This window comes from Pholcus phalangioides, unplaced genomic scaffold (genome assembly GCF_987345545.1).
Source record: "Pholcus phalangioides strain wild (caught in Gottingen) unplaced genomic scaffold, Ppha-v1.0 ptg000004l_1, whole genome shotgun sequence".
In the NCBI taxonomy this organism is placed as follows: domain Eukaryota; kingdom Metazoa; phylum Arthropoda; class Arachnida; order Araneae; family Pholcidae; genus Pholcus; species Pholcus phalangioides.
The window spans coordinates 51,418,169-51,445,839 of NW_028301597.1; the positions used below are offsets into that span (position 1 = coordinate 51,418,169).

General features: G+C 37.4%; 3 protein-coding genes across 4 annotated transcripts in view; 1 reads left to right on the plus strand and 2 right to left on the minus strand.

Annotated features, from left to right (window-relative positions):
* Window positions 1–585: 585 nt before the first annotated feature.
* Window positions 586–1,260, minus strand: LOC149087815 (ubiquitin-conjugating enzyme E2 Z-like). The gene has a single exon (XM_089231976.1). It carries the CDS (start codon window positions 1,258–1,260, stop codon window positions 586–588), a length of 675 nt encoding a protein of 224 aa, XP_089088102.1.
* A 12,307-nt stretch (window positions 1,261–13,567) lies between these two features.
* LOC149087816 (uncharacterized) lies at window positions 13,568–20,330 on the plus strand. Its single transcript, XM_089231725.1, has 2 exons — window positions 13,568–15,098; window positions 19,679–20,330. Exons 1-2 carry the CDS (start codon window positions 13,802–13,804, stop codon window positions 19,789–19,791), a joined length of 1,410 nt encoding a protein of 469 aa, XP_089087851.1. The 5' UTR covers window positions 13,568–13,801; the 3' UTR covers window positions 19,792–20,330.
* A 2,854-nt stretch (window positions 20,331–23,184) lies between these two features.
* LOC149087817 (phosphatidylserine lipase ABHD16A) overlaps window positions 23,185–27,671 on the minus strand; it is a 37,140-nt gene continuing 32,653 nt past the window's right edge. For both annotated transcript variants that reach the window (XM_089231726.1, XM_089231727.1), the window contains one exon: window positions 23,185–27,107. In XM_089231726.1, coding sequence (XP_089087852.1) covers window positions 26,976–27,107 — 132 coding nt within the window. In that variant the 3' untranslated portion in view covers window positions 23,185–26,975. The remainder of the gene's footprint in view (window positions 27,108–27,671) is intronic.

A 27,671-nucleotide genomic window follows, 5' to 3' on the forward strand; every position in this document is an offset into this window, starting at 1 on the left:
AAAGTTTGGAAGACTGCTGCTACGCATGGTATAATTCATATGTCGACCCATGAGACCCATTATGTCGGGGCCCGATCATAAAATCAGAATATTGGGTTCCAACTATTTATTCATCACACATATTAGACCCATTTGGAATTTTTTTTATATTTATTTATCCAATTCACTAATTACACTATGGGTATTATGCATAATCAGAGATAAAGGTGATAAATTTCAAGTATTTATCAAATTCAAGTTATGCAATAAAGTGCAGAGTGCAGTTATGTCCAATAAAGTGATAAATGTATCAAACTTATCAGAACGATTGGTAATTATGCATAATAACCGATTATCTTATATAATATCCGATTCATTACATTTTACCGTAATATATACATGTACATCCGTACGAGCCATCGAATATTATTCAGCTGATTTCAAAAGACCCTCTCAAAACAGATAAAGGTATTTTATTCATTTCTCTTACACTCACAGATATATCAAGTCATTATCCAGTTAAAATCGATTTAGAGCACCAAGTGGCATACAATGCCATACTAATACGTGTGTGAGTATGAGACCGCTCGGGTTCCGCTGTCCACATTAGGCATCATTTGGATGTTCCTCCATCAATTTCGCTCTGATCTTCTCCAGTCTCACCATCAGCGACCCGTACGAGGCTTGGGAAACGGCATCGGCGTTGTTCCGGCACAAATCCGCGTAGAAGTTGTAGCGCTCCATGAAAGATCTCTCCATGAATTCCCTCAAAGGTCCTGGCATGAGAAAGTCCGAGCCTTCCAACATCTCGCAAACAGCCGACTTCGTCGTGTCGAACGTTGTAATGGAATCTCCCGCGGAATTCGGAACGTTTCCTTCCAGGTGCTGCTCCTTGATGGAGATCACCTCGTGCAACATGGTCTGGATGGAGATGAGGATGCCGCGCAATGTCTGGGTGGCGACCCACTTCCTTTTGTCCCAAGCACCGACTATAACGAGGTCCGGGTTGGGGGTTCCGTTACTGGTCATCCTGAAAGTCACGGTCGGAGGTTCGAAAGGGTATTTATTTGTGAAGTTCAACAAGAAGTTGAAGAATCCTCCCTCGTACGGTGTTCCGGGAGGTCCTATGATTAAGGCGTGGACTCTGGTCCTGAGGTCCTCGTCGGGTTCCGCGAACACGCCGGGTGGCGGGTCGCTTCTCAGTAGATTGAAGTCACTTTCCATTCTCCGCACGAACATCCGTTGTGGCGAGTCCACTTTCTGTGTCGCAATCGAATCCATGGATGGAGTCTGGGATTTTTAGTGGGGGCCTCAAACTGCATTTATCTCGGGCTTCCGCTGCTGCAAATTTTACAATGTTAAACAACAAAAATCATTGAAATTCATCCTAGGTGCCCGAAATGAAACCTGTTGACTTTTCCATGGAGGGGGGGGGGCGACCAGGAGAATTGTCGGACGTCCCCCCCGTGAGGTTCACGAAAATTTTTTATTTGTATTCATTTCAACAACGAATAAAATCCAGGGCTGCCCAATCAAGGAGCCGGGACCCGATTGACAGATTTTTATGGGGTCCCCAGACTGGATATATCTTGGGCTTCCGCTATTTCAAATTTTTCAGTGTTAGAGCAGAAGGAAAACAATGAGGTCCGTCAAAGGCCCCTTGGAAATGAAACCTCTTAACTTCCCCATGAAGGTATACATGCAATGCCGCGCCCTGGGTACCCCGACCCTGTGTGTTGCGAGCAGTGGTGATGTATTTATATTATACATATACATACCTCCCGGCATGGCCTCCTCAAGGGCAGGGATTTACCGATTTCCGTTGCATAGAAACAGGCCCTTTCCGATTTTGTGATTTTATATTATAGACTAGATATTGATTTTAACAGCATCTCTGTATAGATAGAACCGCTCGCATCTCTGCATAAAACGTCACCCTCACACTGTTCATCTGAATTGACGACATTTACGTTCGTTCATTTGACTTCCTCTAGAATTTCCAATGAAAATGTCAATATCTGTGATATGTTCGGTTTGTACATTGTCGTCTATGTTAATGTAATCCTCAGCACGGCTGTAACTAGGATTCTTGTGAGGGGGAGGGGCCATGCGTTTGCTGCCCCGAGTAAAATTCGTTGATTTTATAACGGTGTTTTTGTCCCCACCAAAAATTTGCCACCACCCCTTAAATTTTGCCACCCGGGCATTTGTCCCCTTCGCCTCCCTCTATAATTCTGGCCCTGCTCAGAACCGCAATCACTGAAAGCAGCTTGAATACAATTTTTTGAGTCTTGCATATCATTTGGAAAATTTATCCTGTAGAAAAGCCTGCTTTTCCGAAAAATTTTGTTAGAACTTCTCTCAGGAAGCAACTGCTTCACACACATATGGGTTTTTAAAATCACAGCATCAAGTACGGAAACGGTTTTTGTAAATCTAAGGGTCGATTAAGTTTAAGTAGAAGTCACACTGGCAAGCAGGGATTTTGCATAAAAAATTTCGATAGAGCATTTTAACATTTTGTATGAGCCTTTGGTCTATTTTTCGCGAAACACAGTCAAAACTCTCGTGAGAAATTTTCCATTGTGAAAGGGTACAGTTTTGCTTTCCGTTTCCACGTTAGACAGATTCCGTTTAGCCCAGATTTTATAATGTGCATTTTGGCATTGAAATCACGGGACCAGGGTTTTTCCCCGGTGAAGACAGGTTTCTGCTTAATGCACGTTTTGTTAGACAGGTTTTACTGTATTAAGAGACAAACAAATTTTTACTAATAAACTTACAGTAAAATACAGAACGATGTAATTTACAATACAAAACTCCTCAAAAGACCGGTTATGTTTGGAGATGATAATTTTAGGAAGAAGATTGATCTCTGCCTCTACGGGGTCTCAAACCCGGTCTATTGTTTGCTGGACGAGTGCCCTACCCCTAAGCTCTATGGAAATAGATAGAACATTTCTTCCTTGGAGCGTATGTTACTGCCAAAGCCCGAAATTGACCAGTTCGTGATGAAGCTGGCCTTATTCTTTATGACTCAAAAACAGGCCTTGTTTTGTTTATACAGAAGAACCTCTCGATAACGGACACATATGAGATATAAAAAAATTGACAGCTAATGGGGAGGTACAATATACAGTGGAACCTCGATTATACGACTTTCACATTTATACGACGTATGGCTTCGGTCGCAATTGGTTCCTATACATTAAAATGTACACATGTTACTGTGACAACAGAGCGATGGTTATGCATAGTCACCAATCGTCTGGATAAAGAAAGTTTGTTCGAATTTCACTACATTTGCCACTTTTACTGGTGATTATGCATAACTCCCAAATAAAATTGGAAAGTTTGATAAATATGGAAAAATTTACCCTTCTTTTCATAAAATCAATTAATTATTTTTACCCGTACATGATACGTGCGTACTACACAGATATATTTTGCAATAAAAACTAAAAATAAGTGGGAAGAAGGTAAAAACATTCATAACAACATTATCAGTCATGCAATGTTGGCTTTCTTCACACGTATCAACAAACAAAACTATAATTACCGTTCGAATTTACCATCCTGGACTATAGTTATTTTCAGTTAAGTACGTAATTAATTGACGACTTAACTTATTTATCAACACGAGCTTTAGAATTAACATAATGCTAGTTAAATGTGATAAATTCTCTGTTTATGACCAAAAAAATAAATAAATTAGAGTTTGGAAAGAAATTAGAGTTTGCCCGCGCGCGATTTTACTGTCCGCTATCGAGAGTGGATGTGGGGTCTTGAACGCATGGCCCACGGGCATTCCGAATGCATCAAATGTAATTGACGTATGTGCCGATGAGGGCGGAAACGTTAAGGAAAAAAGAAACAATGATGGGGAGTGCTGAATAATATTTTTCAACAGTGCTATGTGGGCATGTGTGAAATTTATACGTCAAATCGTGCGAAATCAAATGCATCTGAAAAGATGAAAGACGTGAGTGCCATCTTGCGGAGAAAATAGAGAGTCGACATATGTTATGTACGTAATTCGGACGGTTTTCATTTATTATGGGAGATGTCTGAGTTGGGACATCCTTGATAAAGCGAGTTCTTTGCTTTCGTGAACATTCTGATCCATCTACTGACCCGAAAGAGAAGGGATCAAAGCATCTTTGGTTCGTATTTGATCCGTATTTCCTGGCAAGTTCCGTAGTTTTTCCATAAAAATTTTCTTTTTATAAACAAAAACGTCCCATTTTTCCCGTATTTCATACTTCAATTTTTACACCTTATTGAAATCAATTATCGAAATTGAACATTTCCCATTACTTATAAATTCTATCATGATAATCGGGACTTAAGTACAAATTTCTATCCCACGCATTTGCATTCCTTACACTTATCGACGATTCGTCCACATCCACATCTACTGAGCCGCACATGCACCTCGTACACATTCCTCTACGGAATTTCAAACGAATCGGCACATGCCGGAATGAGTGTTCTGCGTGTATGTGTGGCCTTAACGTATTTATGTTATCGAGTTGCGCTTGTTTTGTGTTCGCGCTGCCAACTGTCTTCCACTTTTGAAGTAAAGATGGAAATGATTAAATTTTCATGTTATGTCAGTATCGCGTTGTAGGTCTGCCTGCTCTTTGCGGAGAGACTTTTTCAACTGGGAGACCAGCTTGCATTCGCGCCTTGAAGCTGGAAAACCGCAGAAAACCAACTTGAGCCGACCACCACTGCGCCGTCAATGGGGTTAGAACCTGGACTCTCAGGATGAGAGTCCAGCACGATGTCCACACGACCGCACAGAGTCCTGATCCACTGCAATTTGCAGCTACTCAGTAGTCAACTGCCCGTGGTTGGCAATATTTGGCATCGATTTCGTCAACAATGGGAGGTATCCTGTATATAGGATCCCAATTTCCCGTATTTTTTCACGAATATTCGCGATCAGCTTATTCTCTACTTATCGAGAAGCCACAGAGAAAGTTGCGGGGAAAAAAATGGAAATTCCTATGCGAAATAACATGGCACCGAGGCAAAAATGGACAAAGCGTCACCACTTACAGAAGCCCGTAAAACACGTCATTCGTGTTGAGGACCGACTTGTGACGTCGGGGAGTGTAAATTTTTATACGCGTGCAGCGCCCTCTAGTGATCCGAAGGAGAATCATAACGTGAGTAAAACAATGGAAATTCCCATAGGAAAAACCCATGATTCCGAGGGTAAAATAGACAAAGAGTCACCACTTTCAGAACGGCCCGTAAAACACGTCACTCGCGTTGGAAACCACTTTGAAAGGTTGGGAGTGTGACTCTAGTGACCGGAACCCAGTTAACGTCGGAAACTTATTGAATCGGCCACCAGGGGGGCTGAGACCCATCTCATCGTGTTGCTGAGGCTGCTTCAGTGTAAGACGTCTTCAGTGTACTAATGAAGGGTTCTACTTCAGTGTACCCTTGAACTTCCATGTGTCAACGTTGATTAGTTCGAGAGTTGTCAGCGTTTGTTTCGAACGCGGGACCGACAAGGGCCGAGCGATCACATGTTCGCTCAGACCAGAAATCGTAAAAAGCCATTACCTTCGAACTAATGCTAGAGCCTTGAGACAAAGATCTACTTTGACTCAAACGATCACTCCGGACCAGTGTTCGCCAATACGCATCTAAATGTGTGAATCACGGATCAAAATTCGATTTTACTCCTCCGAGTTTCATTGAAGAGTGAAAATACTCTTTCAAAAATTTTAGGTTTTTTAAAAAAAAAAAAACAGTGTTTAAAAAATTTCTCTGTTTTTCTTTAAAAAAATGTCCCGCTTTTCTTACAAAACTACCCCTTGAAATTTTGGATAGGAGTGAAATTGCTCGTCGAAATTATTTTATCGGATAACAATGAATACCGTACAGTATTATTTATCATGTAAGAAACATGCTGCCAGTAAGAGCTCCTGCTGCCATCTATCATATGAAAAACACAACTGTTATATTTCTTCGAGTTAAATTGGTAACCGGTTTTTGATTGGGGGACGCACAAAAAAAAATAGAATAAAAAAACCACCAGAATAGGCCTGTTTCTGCATATATTTTTTCGACGTCAAAGAGGGCTACATTTTGCGTTACTAACGTTATTTTACAACACACAAATAACACTTGCTAAAATTTCAAAGCAAACTTTATAATTAAACGAACATTATAGTTTATAAAATATTTAATAATATCACACCATGTTTTTTTTGTGCGGTCCCTCAATCAAAAACCGGTTACCAATTTAACTCGAAGAAATATAACAGTTGTGTTTTTTATATGATAGATGGCAGCAGGAGCTCCAGTTCAATGATGTTTCATACATGTTATATAATACTGTACGGTATTCACAGTGTTATCCGATAAAATAATTTTGACGCCGATTTCACTCTTATCCAAAATTTTGAGGGGTAGTTTTGTTTAAAAGAGGGTCACTTTTTTTTAAAGAAAAACAGAAAAAAAATGCTATTTCTTTTTATTTTCTCTTTTTTTTAAACCTGAAATTTTTTAAAGAGTATTTTCACTCTTCAAAGAAATTTGGAGCAGTAAAATCGAATTTTCATAAATCACGCATCTAGATGGCGTATTGGTGAACACTATTATGGTATGCGAATCTTGTACTATTATGGTATATAATTATTTTCTAGAAAGCTATTTTGGCTGATAATATTTTATTTTTACCCGTTCTCCATGATAATTAAGTTTACAAAATACAGACATTTTAGAGTCTAAGAATGACTGAGAATGCTTCTCCGTGTACGCAGAATTTTTTTATCCTTATAATTAATATGGTAGCATGTTATTTACAATTCCACACAGATATAGAAATTCTGTGAGCAGAGAAACAATAGGTCTGTGCACGTGAATCAAAAAGGAATGTTCCCCTATCTGGGAAAAAAGTCCCTAGTACCAGTGTTCGCCAATACGTATTGACGCATCAAAATTCAGTTTTACTCCTCCAAAATTCGTTGAGGAGTGAAAATACTCTAAGTAGTGAGTTATTGATAGAAAAATATTTATTTTCTTACAAAAATGCATCTTAAAGTTTTGGTGAGGAGTGAAATTACCCATATCAAGATTATATTTTCGGACAACACTTGGCGGAGGAGGGGGTCTTCAGCCTTTCAGTTATCTTATTGAACAGTTCTATTTACTCTGAATTTATTTCTTACACCAAATTTGAATTTTTATTTATTTTTAAATAATTTCCTTTCATTAATTAATAAATTTATAATTTTTTTCAATTAATTAATTCTTCATTCTTTTTAATTTATTATTTATTTTATTAAACCTAAAATTAGGCCGACAAACCTGAATTACAGTCGGACCCTCGTTATAACGAATTCCAAAAGACCATAGAAATCCCTTCGTTATAACGAAATTTCGTTATCAAGGAATTTCAGGGTTTTTTTAAATGTTCCTATGTACACTCATCTGAAGGATTGAAAAATTGTTCGTTAAAACGAGACTTTCGCTACAACGGTATTCGTTAAAACGGAATTCGACTGTATTTTTTCATTTAATTTAAATTTTCGTTAATAATGAAATTATTCCTTTCAAAAATTCTTAATTTTTTCATGAATTATTATTTTTATTAATTCTGAAATTACTCTTAATAGTTTTGCAATTATTTCTTTCAGTAATTCTGTAACTAATTTTAATTAATCATATATTTTTACATAAATTATAAAATTATTTTTTCAAAAAATTCAAAAATCATTTATTTCATTAAAGTGTTTTTAGCGGTTTTTTTAAATTCTGTAACAATACACGGTGTCCTGTAAGTGCTATTACTGTATTTTCACTCTGAAAACTGGTACAAGGATTTTTGAACGGCTTTTGAGCGTTTTTTAAATTAAAATCATACCTCTACGAGGCCGCATTATATATATATAGAACTTACTGGGCACCCTGTATGTAATATAATTTATATAAATAAAACAAATTTTAATTCTATTATTTATGAAAATTTTTCCATGAATGCTGTAATGTTATGTTGTTCTTCAATTAATTTCAAATTCTCATCATCATCTCATTCTCATCTCATCTTCAAATCATGTTTGAAGGCTAGAGAGTGTAACGTACAGAGAAGTGATATTGAAACCATATGGGTTGAACTTGAGAACAAAAGACGTCATAAGCTTATTGTTGGGGTTTGTTACAATCCACCGAATAGGGATCAAAACTACATCGCCAAAATGCACGATGAAATTTCCTACATGTGTAAGCGAAAGAGGGTTCTCATACTAGGGGATTTCAATTACCCGGGTATTGATTGGGAGAACCTTTCATCTGGAAATCAGTATGAAAGAGACTTTCTTAAGTTGGTGCTCGAAAATTTTTTGTATCAGCATGTATCAGAAGCCACTAGGGGTACTGCTATTTTGGATTTAGTTCTTACTAGTTCTGAGGATCTAGTTGAACATGTTTCGGTGGGGGAAGAGTTTTCTTCCAGTGATCATCGTATCGTCAGATTTCACTGTAACTTTTCCTCGGGTAAGGTTGATAACAAAAGATTGGTTCCTTGTTTTCGGAGAACTAACTTTGATGTTTTGCGAAGAAGGTTAGCGGAAGTTTTCAAAGACCGGTTGGAATCAGTAGGGGTGGTAAGTCAATGGGAAGAATTTAGTACGAAGCTGTCCTCTGTTTTGCACGACGTCATACCCTTTGTTCGAAAAAAGCGTGTTTGTACATCACACCCTCTATGGTTCACGGATAGCGTGCGGAACCTTTATCTTGAAAAGAAAAGAGCATTCAGAGAGTATAAAAGTGGACGAGGTGACCTATCATTGTTTACTGATAAAAGAAGACTGTTGAAGAAAGCGATAAGGGATAGTAAAAAGCAAGTTGAATCTAGGTTGGCAGATAACATTGGCTCTGACCCAAAATCATTTTTTCGATACGTCAATAATGGATGTAAGGGGACAGTTGGCCCCCTCTCGATAGGAGGCTCAAAAGTAGAGAGCAATGTAGGCATGTGTAGTGCTTTCAATGACTTTTTCGCGTCGGTTTTTAATGGAGATAATGATATTCGATATACGGGTGTTGCATGGGGTAATAAAACGCTCAACGATATTCAAGTGGAAGACGTGGAGGTCCTAAATCTTCTAAGAAATGTATGTGCAAGCAAAGCACCAGGACCAGATGATATCTATCCCAGGGTTCTCAGGGAAGGTGCTAATGAATTGTTGGGGCCAGTCGCACAGATATACAGGAGTAGTGTTGCTGAGGGTATCGTCCCGAGAGATTGGAAACTGGCTAACGTTGTTCCGATATTTAAGAAGGGTAGTAGAGAAGTGGTGTCTAATTATCGTCCAGTGAGTTTGACGAGCTCCCTCTCGAAAATTTTGGAAATTATCATCAAAAGGCAGTTTGTGAAGTGGATAGACGAGAATAATGTATTGTCGGATAATCAGCATGGGTTCAGGAAGGGGAAGTCATGTGTAACTAACCTCCTTTGCTTCTACGATTACGTGACTAAGGCTTTGGGTAAGAGCAAAAATGTCGACGTTGTTTACCTTGATTTCCAGAAGGCATTCGATCGGGTCCAACATGGCAAACTCTTGAAGCGTTTACACGAGATTGGAATAGGGGGCAACTTGCTGAATTGGATAGAATCGTGGTTAAGAGATAGGTCGCAACGAGTTATGGTGAACGGGGAATTCTCTGGTTGGACAGACGTCACAAGTGGAGTTCCTCAGGGAAGTGTCCTTGGCCCCATACTTTTTTCACTTTTTATCGATAAACTCGATCAGGGTATCGATGGAATTACTAGCAAATTCGCAGATGATGTGAAGCTAATGGGGGTAATCGGGAATGAAAGCGATAGGGAGTTGCTCCAGACCAACTTAAACAAGATTGCAGCATGGGCAAATGAATGGAGCATGACGTTTAGCGTAGATAAGTGCATGGTCGCTCATTTTGGTTCGAACAACCCACGGTTCTCTTACGAGTTGAATGGTGTCACTATCCCGGATGCAACTAGAGTCACCGATTTGGGAATTCTCATTGACGAGCGACTTAAGTTTTCTGAACATTGTTCAGCGGTTGTCAAAAAATCGAATAGAATGCTTGGTCTCATTTTCAAAAAGGTCTCTTCGCGTTCTCCTAAAGTCATTCTTCCTCTTTTTCGAGGCTTAGTTCGTCCTGGACTGGAGTATGCTGTAAGGTTTTGGAGACCATACCTACAGAGGGACATAGACTTGGTTGAAGGGGTGCAGAGAAGAGCTACGCGTGTCCTTATTGGCACACAGGGCTTGAGTTATGAAGAAAGACTTCATTTTTTGAATATGTTTACATTGGATGAACGCAGGTGTCGAGGAGATATGATCGAAGTGTTCAAAATTTTCAATGGGATGGATAGGATGGACCATGAACTTTTAGTACACCGCCAATCGACTGCTTTTACAAGGGGACACCAGTATCGATTGGTGAGGGACAATGCAAGGTTATGGTGTCGCAGGGAATTTTTCTCCAATAGGGTTGTTAATAAATGGAATAGCTTACCCCCGGAGGTAGTAAATTGTAACACAATTGACACGTTTAAAAAGAAATACGATAAACATGTTGGGGTAAATCGAGAAGCTATCCATTCTTAGAATAAGACAACCATAAGTAATCTTTATGGGCATCGTATAATATTTTATCATGTGTATATATTGTTTGTAATTTGTGTTAATTGCATTTTTAATTGGGTTGCTGTATTTTTGAAACATATGACAACCATATTTTTATGGGCATCTTTTTATCAGCCACCTCGTTGGGCATTTTGCCTGTTGTGGCGTTGTATTTGTATTTGTATTTGTATCATCACCATGTCTGAATTTTCATTAATTTTTATTTAATGTGATCTACACCTGATGCGTATTTTTATACAAGTCTAGATATTTTTTAGCATTCCTGTGCATTCTGTATCATCCATCGATTTTGGATAACTTTTACTCAAAAATACTGTATATAAAATGATAGCTCAAGGGAACCTCGAAAACTCAAATCGTTAACCCCCCCCCCCTCCTCCCTGAAACCAGCGGTACAACAAATGGATATATATATAAGGGGCTTTTAAGTGAATTCCCACGACTCATCTCAGGAGCACGGCGACCCAAGATTCGGTCACAACTCATTGGTTAAAAACTCTCGGTATATAACAATCAATATCTGTTCGCATAAAATACTTGAAGTGATTGAACAGAAGTGATTCCGAAAAAAAAAATTTCCTCGAAAAGAGATAAGGATGCATAAAGAGAGATCAAACGACTCGCTTCGAGCTCCAAATGTGAAAAGAGAAGAAATTGATCTAGAATAGATTTCAACGGGAAAATGAAAGTGACGCTACCAATATTTATTGAACAAAAAACATATTTTCATCGCTGATACAGGGAGGACTCTCCAAGAACCCTTTAGTATCTGAATATGCTGATACGCGTTTAGTTCGGGAAGGAAACAATCTCCGATTGTATTCTTATCATGAAAGCTACACAGAAGAAAAAAATCCTCTTCTTTTTTCCCCTTCAAAAGTAAGACTTAATATGCTATATTTGAAGCCCAGATTATATGCAAATGCATACGTGCATTCGCATAATCGGTATTAATGCATAAAAATGGAAGAATTTTCAGAATAAGTGAATATTTTTTAGGTTTTACGAAAGAGATCAATCACATATTTACAATTTTTCAAATGAATATTTCTGACTGAGCTAATTGCATTATCTTAGGGCAGCGTTTCTCAACACAGTTGGTCTGCAGGCAGACATGATCGTTTGATTCTACTTGAATGATAAATTATTCAATTGTTGTAATTAATATTGCTAATATCCGCATGGGTTCAAATAAAAATTGTACCTTCATACTTAGGTTCACCATACCTCATCAAGGAAAATGCGAGAAATTCTGATCCTTTAATACGCGTTGTCTCTGATTGTAGATAAAGTATGCAGTTTGTGACAAATTTGCGAATTACTACGAAAATGGGTGGGGAGGGGATGGAAATAACTGCTACAAATCGCATTGAACAAAAATATATTAGACGGAAAAAACAATTCAAATGATAACTATATTTCGTTGAGAAAAATAAGGGAAACTAGGATCTCTCTCTATTGAATACGGTTTAAATACGGGACGTCGAAAAATGTCATCAAAAACATTGCCATAAGTCAGAAAAATCCATAATTGTAGTTAACATAGCTGAAAAATTTAGGAAAAAACGTTGAACATGGCAAATATACGTAAGATGTGTATTTGTATTTATAGCCATAATTAACATAATAATTATGAAACTGTCTGTTTATTCACGATATGAGTAAACGTTACAAATTTGAATAAGCATCGGTGAAAAAACTGAACAAATGTATAAAACAATTCGGTGGAACTGAAAATACTGTAATGTCCCGTAATACGGGACACAAGTAGTCCGTCGAATTGTTTTAGACATTTTACTGGTCCTTGGGCTTTGAAAAGCCTTTCTTAAATCCCTCGATAGACAGTGTGTGTGTGTCGACTCTCTCAACTTTGGGCTATTACTAGAGTCGTTGGTAAATTTGATAAATACTTGAAATTTATTGCCTTTATCTGGTATAATGCATAACATCCTATAGTGTGATTGGTGAATTTGATAAATATGAAAAAAAATTCTAAATGAGTCTAATATGTGTGATGATATAGTTGGACCCCGATATAATGATAACAAATTTTATGATCGTACCCTGATGCAATGATACTATACATGTATAAATTGTCATAAGGAACGATTTATCAAACTTACCAAAATGCTTGGTGATTATGCATAATAACCGATTAATATGTATAAAAACCGGATTCATCACATTCACCATAACATTTATATTACAATGTTAAACTGATTACTCTCGGTAATTCCTTAACAAATATGAATTTTAAAACATTCTTTTTTTGTAGGAGCATCTAACGCATATTTATTGTTTTGATACATGTTTCAAAATTTTTAGTGACTTTTTGATTATTTTTTAGTGAATATTTTGTGATTTTTAGCGCATATTGTCATATTTTTAAAGCATATATCAACTCGTTTTTAGTGCATATAATCCAGGCTTTAGTTATATTATAAATTAAGAGAGAATGGCCTCGTATTCATTAATGACAACAACATGCATAAAATGTGTATAGTCTTCTCTCCTTTGAAACTAGTTTGTACAGTTCAAGAAATTATAGAAAAACTCTCATGATTTATTACAAGGCGCGTGATTAGGGAGGGGACAGAGAGAATTACCCTCCCTCTCTGTATATATATATATATGTCTTATCTCTTTTTTCTCTCTCTCTTTTCTTGTATTTTTCTTTTTTTTCTTTTATGGTTTCTTCCTACATACAGAATATAATCTGTAAATAGAAAAGGAGGAAGTTTATTGCCAACCATCTCTTTTCAAATGCCCCACAAAAAATGCCAAAGGAAAATTTACTACTGGTCAAACCCTCCTTCGATCTTCGACCAATGAGATTTTGATGCCTGGTTAGCACGTGAACATCTCGTGGGGTTGTTTCGAGGAGGCAAAAGAAAATATAATAATAAATGATGCCCCGTCGTCCCCTACTCAATTCACTTCTTGTTTGTGCTCCGAGGTGTACAGATCGGAGAAAAAATTTAATGGCCTGCGACTTTCCCCGCCGTTTCAGAAACATATACCTAGATTACAGAAGACCTAGAGAACCTGCGGATAACCGTCATCCCATACAGTATCGTCGTACTTTTTCCATACAGAGAAGTATCGTCTAACCACTCCATTGTCAGGATTAAAACGATAACGACGAACGAACCACGCAATTGATAATGGGAATCGTTACTAGGATTTTGATGTTCACGTTGCTGTTGGTGAGCACTTCTGTTAAGGACACGGAATCTAGCGGTCCTCGCCGTAAGTTCGTCTGCCCCAGGTCGGAGGAGATATTTCCGTGCGAATGCAAGAGCAGACCCATACCTACTGTCAAGTGCACCGGGGTGTACAGCCTGGAAGAAGTTCAAGCTGTTCTGAGCCCCCACATCAAGAGCCCTCTGCCGTCTTTGCAGATATCCGACGGGAACATACCCGTGCTTCCTGACCATGCCCTGGGGAACATCACGGTCACGAAACTCAGCGTAAAAGACGGCCACATACGGGCGATAAACGATGATGCGTTCGTCGGACAGGACACTCTGCAGTTTCTGGAATTGAGAAACGACAGGCTGTTTGACGTCCCGACTTTGGCTTTGGCGAAGATCTCGCACCTGCGTACTCTGAGCCTGGCTCAAAACTTCTTGATGAAAGTCAGTGACGAATCTTTTGCTCACCTACAGGGACTGAAGAATCTAGTTCTGCGCAACAACCGCATAACCCACATAGAGGAGAAGGCTTTCCCGCACACGCTGGAAACCCTCGCACTGTCCGGAAACCAGCTGATGAGTCTGAACAACAGTCTTAGCGGACTCCGCAATCTGGAGTGGCTGTTTCTAGCGGACAACAGACTGACTATTATACGGAACGAATTCAACGGATTGCCCCGACTTCAATTCCTGACTTTGGAGAGCAACCTGATATCGGACTTGGACGGTTGGTTGAAACCGCTTCGACGTCTCCAGGTTCTGAACCTTGCCTTCAATCGCATCCATTCGATAGGGGATTCTTTGGAGAATCTCGCAGATTTAATATCCTTGAATGTGTCCCACAATTTTTTGTCCGAGTTGGATGACGGCGTTTTCGGTTCGCTGCCGAATCTCAAACACTTGGATCTTTCGGACAACCAGATATTTCACCTGAGTCCCTCCGTCGGCCATCTCACCAACCTGGTCACTCTGGATCTTTCTAATAACGAACTGAGCGATTTAGATTACTTGAACTTCAAAGGGATGACTCAGCTGAGGTCCCTGGATTTGTCGCAGAACCGCCTGGTGTCCATGCACGGCATCGCCAACCAGCATTTGCCGCGGCTCCTGCAACTGAACCTGAGGTCGAACAAGATTTCGTCGCTCCACCACAGTCTGAAGATGCTGACGGCTCTGACGGAGTTAGACGTCAGCCAAAATCGACTGACGTTACTGGAGAAGAAGCAGTTCCTACACAACAAGCAGCTCGAGCATCTCATCATAACTGGTAAGTGTTTCATTTATTCTTTGTTCGAATAACCTCCTGAAACTAGAAATTATACGATATACGCAGAGCAGGACAGAATGGACCGAACACTACCAGGCTCTGTTGTTTACGAGATATAAGCTCATTGCCCCGGAGGGCGTGGTCGTGCCGGAGAAAATTCTGAGTTACAGGGAGAAAAAAATAATAACTGGAGTCCCTATCATGGGATCTAAAAGACCCCTAGTCGTGTATGGGCATTAATATACAATTACAAAAAAACATGTGCGAAGTCATACATATAATGCAGAGAATCAGATTTTTAATGAGTTCGGGGCCCTATTTTGAGGTACGTAGAGGATCGACTCTTGGACAATATGCATTCAAATACGAGATTCAAAGTAACGTACTAGTGTAAATATATATGCTACGGTAAATGTGATAAATTGGTTATTATGCATACTTAATACATCGTCTTGGTAAGTTTGATAAAATTATCACTTTTACCGTCTAATATGCGTAATACCCAAGCATCATTGGTAAATTTGATAAATACTGAAAGCAGAACCAATTTTACCGGCGATTATGCATAATAATCAAGTGCCGTAGGTAAATTTGATAAATATTTGAAATTTATCGCCTTTTTATCTGTGATTTTTCATAGTACCCCCCAGTATAATTGATGAATTTGATAAATGTAAAAAAAAATCAAAACGAATGTAGTGTTTGTGTATGCCTGCAGTCGGACCCCGACATAATGATACAATACATGTGTATGAATTATCATGTACAGGAGCATATATCATATAGTACGATTTATCATGCTTGCCAATGACGCAACGCTTGGGTAGTTTGGGTACTGGTACCGTATAATCGTCGGTAATAGTGATGAATTTAGGGAAATTTATCAAACTTACCGAGATGCTCGGCGATTATGCATTTATCTGGATTTATCACATTTACCGTAACATATACATAAACGTGCGAAACTGTACAGAACAAAGAAGTAAAAATAAAGACTAAATTGGGAGCACTGGCGTGGGACTTGAAGGATCCCGAGTCCTGTACATTCAGATACAATTTAAAAAAAAGCATGTGCGAGGGCAGGCAATTACGAAAATGATAAGTTTATACAAGAAGTTCAGGGGCCCCCTGTTTTAGGGTGCCTAGAGGACCCCTTGATAATATGCATTTAAGTGCTAGTTTAAAGAAGCGTAGGCCTATACAACTATACACATATGAACAAACGTACAAGAGTGTATAATACTATCAGAGGGCCCTGGTGTGGGATACGCAGTGACCGATATTACCGCACTACCGATTTATAGCAATCAACTATATCCCACTAAACAATTATGAATGTGTTGCCAGCCAACATCGTTATTCATAACTTATAATCATTCCATTGCCCCGACTGCCATTTCACAATATATTGACGTGTCACTGTCTTGGGGTGTAAGAAACACCCCAATTTCGGAATTCATGAATTGAAAATAATTGGAAAAAAAATAATTGTAGCACCACATTGATGTATCGGAAATAGAAAGAAATAATTCCAAAATCGATGAAAATTCAGAATTGATGCGAGAAATAATTTAAGAATTGGTGAAAGCATCCGATAATTTACTGTGAACGCGGGGCCTCACAAGCCACCCTCAAGGGTGTGCGAACGCACCTGTCGCGCACCCTTAAAGACGGCTCTGCTGTCCACCTCACCTTTGTGGGGGCCCATGGGCCACAAAGATCTCATAGGGAGGGGGGAAGAGAATGTATTTAAGTCAAATATGGTCGTAAAAATTTGACTACTTTTAGAATCACCCTTTTAGCAAATCTCAAGAGGGAGGCTAATGGATATCTTGCTCGAAGATACCCCTAATTTATAAAAAAAATTTGTACGCTATAAATTTTTACTTCAGAAGATGAAGTAGCGGCTCAGCTATCAATTTATTGAGCAGAGAAGGTCTCGCTCCTGGTTGTGGGGACCCTAAGCACAGAAAATTATGTTCAAAGGGCATCAGAACTTTTAGTAATAGGATTATATGCCACTGCGTATTATATTTGCAGCTTTTTTTGAGAGCTTGGAAGAGAAAAAAAAATGTTAAGAAAATTTAATTGCGAAATATAAATTAAGAGATGAGTGGAGCGGGGTGATGGATGGCATTCTTCCGAGAACGATATTGCGTAAAATCCAGTTCAGGTTTCTTCAATTTACCCCTAGCTATTACAGGTGATTCGAGGAGAGGAAGTCCCCCTAGGCTAGAATCTCTCACGAGGACCGCCCATGCAAGATGAGGAGCCCGGTGTGAAAATAACAGCGGGGCCCCTTAACACTGATTTTGTATACTATGTGGGACCGTGAAATCAGCATCCAAAAATTCATACATTTCTACAGAATATATGGGTGCTGAAAACATGCATACAAAAAAATATATATAGATAAAATTAAGTGTAAATTAACAATTAAAAAAATGAATGGAAATTTCAATTGAAGAAAATTTTAAATTGATGCTAAAATAAGTCCAAAACCAATTAAAATTAGGACCCAATGAAAGAAATTGCCTGAAAACTAGTAAAAGTTCAAAAGCGATTAATTGAAAATTTGAAAAATGCATTATTTGCACGAATAATTCCCGCACCTAGGGAAATAAATGAAAGAAACAATTCCAGAATTGATTAAGATTTAGAATTCCAGAATAGGGCGCATTAGTGGTGACGTTGCGACTGGCAGCGTTGATTCCAAACAAGCATGAGATGCTGAGATTATAAAGGAAAACGTCATACGAAGTGGGTGATTATCTGTAAATTATTTTTCTAAAAAAAAAATATGATCAAATAAGATGAGCTCTTGTGAAATGAAACTTCAAACTCTTCTGAACATGCTAAAATGTTAAAAATGAAATAATGGTTCGTCTCTAATTTGCTATGAAAGCTTTTTATTTCTCGCACGCTGTCCGTTCCCGCCCGTTTAGGTCCAAAATCAGAATATATTTATTTCATTAAATTTGAATTTTTGTTTATTTCAAAATAACTTTCCTTCATAAATTAACTTTTTCGATCAATTATTTCTTTTATTAAATCTGGAATTTGTCCTTAGCCTATATGAAATTGTAGGGTCCCCGATGGCCTTTTCAATGTATCAAATGCACGGCATTACAGAGATTTTTTTGATTCTGGAAAGTATCTCAATCATGGAATCAAAAGCATGGCTACTAGGATAAATGCGAGTAAACGGATAGCATGCGAGGAATAAAAGCTTTCATAGCTAATTAGAGACGAACTATTATCATATTTTTAACATTTTAGCATGTTCAGAAGAGTTTAAAGTTTTCATTTCAAGAGCTCGCAAGTCTTATTTGATCTCTTTTTTTTTTTAGAAAAATAATTTAAACATATAATCACCCACTTCCCCTATGGCGTTTTCCTTTATAATCTCACGCAGCTCATGTTTGTTTGGAATCAATGCTGTCGGTCGTGACGTCGCACTAATGGGGAAAATTCAGAATTTTACGATAACCCCTTTTTTTGGGGGAAGGCAGTTTTTTTAAAATGCTCTTTCTATACTTGAATTAGCAGACTATTACCCGTTACTATACCCTAGGATACAGTGCAGCCCAATTTGAGAAACATCGGTTTTCAATGCCAATTAAGCTGTTGATAGTCCATAGCAGGGATTCATGAACTTTTCATGCATAATTTTCTTTTATGTTCGTAGCACCCAAGGTATAATAAACTTTGAGTTTGAAATACCCCGAGGCACTTGGCGGCTTCCCAAAAGTGGCATTATCAAGAAATCAGTCACAATTGCTGCTTTCGAGGTAATTTTATCAGAAAGTATCAAGCTGCACACCGTGCGGGAATCACTTAATTATGGGATTAAAAACACCAGGATTAAAAAGTCAAGTCCTTCGATTTTTCCCCTTAACAATGATCCAGTTGAAATGGATTTCAAATAAACACCGTTTTGAGCTAAATCATGCATTTGCAGTAGAGATTTCCAAATGGGATTGCGCAACACCACACTAAAGATATTTCTAGTGTGGTATTGGATTGCGTCGCCAAACTTTGTCAGGGACGTCACGACAAGTAGTTTTCTATACCAGCGGTTCTCAACCGGTGCTCCGCGGAGCCCCAAAGACTCCGTGTGCACCTCCCAGGGGCTCCGCGGCGATTCAAGGAAAATAAATGAATCAGTAAATTTGATATACTCGTATAAGTAAATAAGTGAGGCCTACAAGGTTCTGCCATAAAAATTATGTACAAAAAAGGGCCTCCTCGACTCAAACGGGGCTCCGCCATAGAAATTATATACTGAAAAGGGCTCCGCGAGTCAAAAAAGGTTGAGAACCGCTGTTCTACATCATTCTGGGAAGCCGCCGTTGGCGAAACTTTGAGAAAAACAGTTTTAGGGTGCAACGGAAGTGCCTCGATATCGAGCAGGGGTACCCCGTGACATATTTTAAAATTTCCAAGAGTGCCACGAAGGTGGAAAGTTTAGGAATCTCTGCTTTGTAAAATGAAAGACTTGGAACTTGAATGAGAGCCCGTTTTGTGCGAATCTCGAACCATTTAAATATACTGTATTATTTTTTCTCTCTCTCTTCCAGATAATCCTCTAATGTGCACCGAAGTTCTGATGAACGTGCTAAAGCATTTGGAAAGTGCCACGGTTCGAGTCACGGGGAAGCCTTACTGTTATCTGTCTGCCGAGAGCTTGTAATTATGGTCATCGCGAGACATTCCCACCGAAAACGTTTGGCAGCTTTGAAAGGATATTTTTTTTTTTTTGAATCAGAATCAATGAAGATGAATTCAGAATTAATAACGATGACGTGCACATCAACGGTCATTTCATATGGGAAACAAGGAAGAGCTACGATCAATTGCTATCGCACCAAAATATAAAATAGCGTAGTTATAGTATGTTGCCATGTAAAGCTTCTTTTTTTTTGTAGACAGAAAAAAAAAGAGATGTGGAAACGCTTTTGCTTCCTGTGATAGTGCGTATTTGCACATTTAACAACTCAGGTCAAGTTTGCTTTGTTGTATTTTTTTTTTTTTCGTCAATTTCAAGTCGGTTGTCCAATGAAATTTATCAATGCAATATTTACGTTAATATTCCTCGCGTTTGTGTGTACGTTTGTTCGGATTTGACAGGGTTCAAATCTATTGTGATAGAACTGCCATCGGGAAAGATAAAGTCAATGCAAAGAAAATAATTATATGTTGCCAAATTTGAATAAATTGTTATAAAGTTAATGGGTCTGGATTTATTTTCATTGGATGACCTTTGACAATTCTACTACTACTATATCACACATGCACCTCGTCCACATTCCTCTGTGGAACTTCTAACAAATTGGTACATGTTGGAATGTGTGTTGTGGGTGTATGCTTGGCCCTGAAGTATTTATGTTGTAAAGTTGCGCTTGTTCGTGTTCATGCTGCCATCTGGCTTCAATTTTCTGAAGTAAAGATGGAAATGCTTGAATTTTCACGTTTTGTCAGTATTGTGTTGTAGGCCTGCGTGCTCTCTGCGGAGACTTTTTCAAATGGGAGACCGGCTCACATTCGAGTCTTGAAGATGGAAAACCGCAGAAAACCAACTTCAGCCGACCACCACTGTGCCATCAACGGGGTTCGAACCTGGATTCTCAGGACGAGAGTCCAGCACGATGCCCACACGACTGCACAGCGGCTACTACACCACAATGCTGCTACTATACCACACATGCACCTCGTCCACATCACACTGTGGAACTTCTAACACATTGGTACATGTTGGAATGTGCGTGTAGGTGTAATGAACCTGACAAAGTTTGTTTCTGTGTAATGTTTGCTATGTGTAATGTCGCCAACCCCACCCAGTCAATTTTTGGGAATGGTCAAATAAAGACAAAGAATTAATTTGAATTCTCACTTGTCTGGGGTCTGAGGCAAAGAAACCCTTAGAGTAGGTATTTTGACGTTAATAAGGTTCAACACTGGCTGGCATAATTAAAAACAGTGAAATAATTTTAGACCAAAATAACGGGACAGTCTCTTTAAACACGGGACGTATGATCAAGTACAGTTTGTTGGTTAATTAAAGATGTGAAGCTTTCGACGAATAAAAGATCAGGTTTTCTGAAACCCTTTCTGCCTTCCACCATGGACTTCAGGGGGCAGCACGTGAAGTTTTGCACCCAGGCTGCAGGTAAGCTAGGGTCGTCCCAGAAAAATGGTTTACAGAAATTTTGCCCCTGACATCTCGCTTGCCCTGACTGTACAAGTGACCGAGTGAGTGCCTTACTGTGTGAGTGACTGTGATTACGCAAATGATCATGAGTGACCAAGTGGGAGGATGAGTAGCCAAGCGAGTATGTGACTGTATGAGAGAGTGAGTGTGGTCACTCATACGACTATGCACTTGATCACTAATATAGCCACTCTCACACTCACTTGATCACTCATTCCTCACCCACATGGTCACTCTTTGTCACTCATACAGTCAGTCACTTACTTGGTCCATCACTCACGACTTTCCCAGTATAGGGAGGACTTTTTAGTCCTCCCTATACTGGAAAAGTCGTGATATATACTATACCTCCCTCTCTGACTAAAAAGTCCTCCCCAAAAACTACAAGTTTGGGGATTGGGTGCCAGTATAAGAATAAACTGAAAGTAGGTTGATCTCTTACTTATGTATTGTCGAGGAGTAAGTTATTAATAAATTAATAAATCACAAGAGAGAGAGAAAACAAAAATTTGCGCCCGCTCCCCCTCAAATAGGTACAGTACGGTTGACTCATTATAATGACCCCCATTGTCCTGTCAAAAATGGATGTTATATCGGGCATTATATCAAAAGGAAAACACATATGATAGTGGTTATATGAAAAACATTTGGGACTTAACCTACCAGTTCTTATAATGGAATGATCGCAATAAATTGGATCATTATAACAAGCGTCAAAACTATACTATGAAATATTTTCTAGATTGAATCCATAAAATTTCTTTCTCTTGCCATTAGTTAACCACTGGTTTTGATATTGAAGGTCTCAAGTGATAAGGATGATCAAATTAATATCAATCATCTTTTTAAGTAATAATACAAAATAGTTTCTTTTCGGCACTGTCCCGAATACCACAAGTTTTGAAATTTCCTTAAATGCAAATGACAAGATCAGACAAAAAACAGGAAGGGGGGGGGGGGTGAAATAAAGGAACATAAATAAAAGATAATAAGAATTGATATAGGGAAGAAATTTACCTCACTATGGAAGTCACAATATGAAAAAGTAGAAAAATGTATAAAATCAGTGTTGCGTGTATATAGATCTGGTAATTTCACCTACCCTGACCGTAGGAGTGAACATATAAGTGAGTGAGTGACAGCGTGATTCACTGTATGAGAGGCCATGTGAATGAAAAGTGAGTGACTATGATTGACCTCACGTGCTTGGTCACTCATACAGTCAGGGCAGGTGAAATGTGTAGAAGATAAATGTCCAACTCACCTGATCACCCATATGTCATTACCATGATCACTCACACTCACTTGCATTTTCATATGGTCACTCTCTTCGTCACTTTACTCACTCTGTCACTCATATGGTTAGGGCAGGTGAAATGTATTGGGGATGAAACGTGCTAGATGCGAAGTTTCTGTAGACTGTGTTTATATTAGTGGTTTTCAAAGTCACTGCAAGCTATATATACTGATGTATGACTGCTTGAAGCTTTGAATGGAGGGGGGGCGGGTTCTTTTTTTACACTTTTCTAGGTAGACATTGATGAAAAGACAAGGTGGAGGGAGGCACAAAAAACAAAACTTGTTGAACCACTGTTGTAAATAATATGTATCAACAAGCAGAATAACAGTAAGTTTGTTAAGAAACGCAGTTCAAATTACAAAATAATGAGGTCAACATTTATTTCTTTTGGTATTTTACAGTCTGTTCAACTTCCAAAAAAAAAGAAGCAAAACAGAGTAAGATCAAATTACTATACATAGTTTTCACAAGCTTCAAACTTTTAAACATCCATAATTTTAACACACAACATCATTTTAAAAATTATTTTTCCCAAAAGCTAAAATTTTACAGAATAAAACATGGCAACTAAACTGTTGAGCCAAACAAAATCACTTTTAATGTAGCTAGCATTCCTCGCAAAGCAATATATATATGTAGACATGCACGTCCATATAATCCTCAAAATTACAAAAAAAAATTCACAGGAAAAAAAGCAATGGGAAAGAAGCTGCCATTTACGAAAATGCATTGAAAATATTCGATCATTTGTTGATCAGAAAGTAACAAGGGGAAAAAACTGGCCGAGTGTAAATCAATAACATTGGTGCACATATTACCTGACACGAACACACAATATTTTACAAGCTAAAAATAACTATACTATACTTATCAGTTGAAGAAAACCTACAACTTTCCAAATGCAGATCAAAACTTTGAACTCATTCAATTTTAACAGACATCCAGAATGATGTCGAAGCAAAAAAAAGTAATGACCGACAGTGTATATCAATACGCTAAAAAGTCTCTCTTAAAATCATTCATGATTAAAATGAACAGCATTCGAAAATATGTCGCAAAAAAACTAAATTAGAGAGCGTAACATGTAACTCAGTCAACCTGGAACAACATACAGTAGAACTTTGTTAATTCAAATTCTGGATATTTCAAAAACCTTACAAACTCCCGTTTAGTTTTCTATCTAATTTAATGTTGAAATTTCTTGTTCAATTCAATTTTTTAGAATGTTTTGGATAATTCAAAGTTGGAGGGAAAAAATCATGATTTTTTGTTTGAGGGCTTGAAAAAATTCTACAAGAAGCCAGACTTTGCATTTCTGATTCAAGTTGTTAAATGACAAATCTTTGAAGATAGATAACAGTTTGAAAATTCCATTTTTTCTGTACTCTTTCTTTGATAATTTAATGCCCATTCTTTTAACACTGTTCAGCTGGAATGCATCAAAAATGTGTACCACTTGATACCGATTATGTTGTTCAACCTATATAGATCAAGGCTTACCAAAAAACTTTACTTTTTCCAAATCTGAATCTTTTTAAAACCAAAAAGTACAAATTGTAATATGTTAATGAAAGCAAATTTCCTTGATAGCATAAGAATAATAAGCAAAATTTGGGAAACTCTTTCATAACTGATGATCATGAAGTGTTTCCATAAATAAGGCTTTGAACATGGTCAAGAAATTCTGCAGATGCTGATTCCAGAACAGTGGAATAACGTAGCAGCAAAGATCAATTACTATAATTATAAATTATTAAAATTTGGGAAACAACAAATAATCCTATATGAATGTTCATGTTTAAGTTGCAATTTGCAGTCATTTCACAGATCCACAATAGATTAATTGGATAATTTGAGTTTTGAATAAGTTTGATAACTTTTTATCCAGTAACTTTGAACTAACCAGGTTCAACTGTACTTATATTTTATGATGCAACATTTATTTTGCCTTCCCATGTATTGCTGGTTCTAATGTTGAGCCTCATTTTGGAATCATGAGTGCGATGAATCAAATCATGTCGGCTGTCACACTCCAAAAAACACAACCTATTTTTTTCCCTTCAAGAGAACAAGAAATATTTCCTGAGATTTTTATGCAGACCCTTCTGCTCAACGTCTTTTTTCTCTTTCCTTAAAAGTTACTTTACAACTCTTAAAATCAAAAGTGCTGATGGCATAGCTGCCTTAAATGAGGGGTTCTTGATTTTTTGTGCCAGTAATATAAAGGCTAAAAACTTCCGAAATCTCTCTAAAAATCACCAAAGAGTCTATGGACCCCTGGTTAAGAACCACTGCCTTTTTTACAGACACAAATAAAAGAGAGATTTTTTGCAAAGAAAGTAAGGATTTTTCATAAATGAAAGTGAAATTGTATTGATTTTTTTACCTATTATCTCAAGTTAAATAATGGCCAAAAAATTGGCATCAGATTTGAAAAAAAGACAGGCTCATTAAAATGAGATGAATGGTCATCCAGCACACAAGTCGTCTCACTGGGTCAAATATCAAAGGGGGGGGGGGGGACAAATTGGCATTGACTTTTGGAAAATTACATCTTTCTCTTGTTATATGCGATGGTGACAACTAATATTATGCCTGTGATGTCATTTTGGGAGGAAAAAAAGTTCTTTGATGAATGTTTTTTATTTAAATTCTTTGGGAATACTGCAGACTCTCGATAATCCGGCCATGCATTAACCTGGCCCATCCAGCAATCTGACATTTTCTTGCCGATTTTTTTGTTCTTCTGCCATATCACTTTCTTCTGGGGAAAAACATATGCACATAAATATGCAGTCAAGATAAAATCATGAAGCCAAATGAAAAAAAAGGGGATAGGCTGCTTGTGTGTAACCTCAAGGGACTATATATGTGCTATATGCCCCTTATAGATCTTATCTATAAGGAGGCATATAAAACGTATAAGGGGTGTTGATTCCTTACAAATGTAGAGAAATGGAGAATGTCACCATATATCTCTGCTGCTAGAGGAAAAGAATACCAAACAATATTCCATATTCTAACCCACTCATCACGTCAGTTCAGATTTTGCTTCGATTTGATTCTGTCTCCTTCTGTTGTTTCTGTTGTATGTGTAATATCATTGCAGTCAAACCATTAACTCTCGTTCAAAAAATGAAATTATTAAGAAGCTTGAGAAAGGCGGGAAGTGTTGATTAACCTTAGAGGAATATGTCCCCGTGCACCCCAGGTTTTTACTCCAATGGAATAATGCAGTTACCAGGTAAAATTGAATTTTTTTTTTTTTCCATGAAAAAAGAATGCACAGATCGATTATGCACTCATTTCAGTAGATTAATAAAATATATATTATTATAGGTTCATATTTAAAGTTCAGTTCATTTTTCGCTATATGTGTCATTTTTCTAATAAAAATGTGGTGTACGGTAGTTTAAATAATTTAAATGCATTGTTTTCTTTTTTAAGACCTTCCAGAAACCTGGTATTTTTGCTAATCCGGCATACCCCTGGTCTGACATATACCGGATTACAAAGAATCTACAGCATTCTTTTCCCCTTAAAGTAGGGATTTTTAGCAATTGCGGCAAAAATTCAGGGGATACAATAAGTTTTTAGAAGTCTGAGAGATAGGATGAAAATTTAAGTGACTTGGCAGCTATGTGTCATGTTGTCCAATCTTCCTTTTCTTTCATTAAAAGAAGTATTGACAAGAAATCTTTCTCAGAATTAAAGGATTAGTCGAATGTAGGTGCTCATCATGACTATCACAGATGATTATATAAGTATCCAAACAAATATTTATACAAGACAACACACTTCCATTTCAAATGACACATAATCTTATGATTCAACATTATTGCATTAAATAAAGCAACAAAATTCCACAGGAAAAAAAAAATTCTATGGCTAATTTGCTGATATTAAATGCAGCATCACATCTGATGCACTTATTACTGGAATAGAGCAAACAAAAAAATTTTGTTTTGAGAGCACAACATACACAGTTGTATAACTTGCATGTAAAACTTCATTCATGCAATGCATTATTTTTGCTTTTCAGAAACGCTGCAACACCACCCAGATAACATGAGAAATTCATGGATGAGACTGAAAACATTATATACAAATTACCATTTGTCACTCTGAAACTGACAGATTCGGAACAAAAACATTTACAAATGAGAAGGAAAAAAGGAAGGAATATATATATTTGAAAAAAATTATAAAACAAAAGCTTAGTACATTTGAAAGCTTTTATGCACAAGTTTAATGTGATTCGAGAGGTTTAACAAGCATATCAATAACAAAAAAACCGAGTTCACAACAAAGAAAAAAGAAAGGAAAAGAAAAGATAATTCACCACTCAGCCCTAACAAATTTCAAATCATGTACATAGATCTGGTTGTATATCACAGTGATTGCGATTCATGTTCATTGGATCCCATGGCAGTTGAAACATTTGAGATGGTAATGGAATACAATGTGTCGAATCAAAATCGACCATATACTTGTGAGCCTAGATAAAAAGAAAGAATAACATAAAAATAAATTAAAACATTCATTTCAGCAAAGCCATCATTCATACTCAATTTTGAGACAATACTTTTGAAATATTGAAAAAAAGAAAAATCTGCTTAACCTTTTAACAGCCACTGTTCCCATTCCCAATTAGGAACATCGGTTTTATTACACATAAAAATTATTTTTTGTGCATGAGAGCGCTTGATTTTTTTCCCCCAAGAAGTTGAGAGATTCAAACTTAATTTACAGAACAAAAATTTCAATCATTTCAACACATTTTTATGCTATCAATTTAATTTTTTTAAATCACATTTTTAAAGATGAAAAAAAATTTAATTTTTCTCTTTTTAATTTTAATGTTGTTTCTATGGACATGGGCAAGTTCAAAAGAACATACAGAAATTTTTTTCATGAATTTTTCGATCGAAATATCTAATCCGAGAGATCAGAAGGGGAAATGAAAGGAAAAAATGACAAAAATCAATCTATATTTGAATTTGGCTGGTAAAAGGTTTCAATTTTTTAAAATTTTAATTTTGATATTTCTTTAAAATTTAAT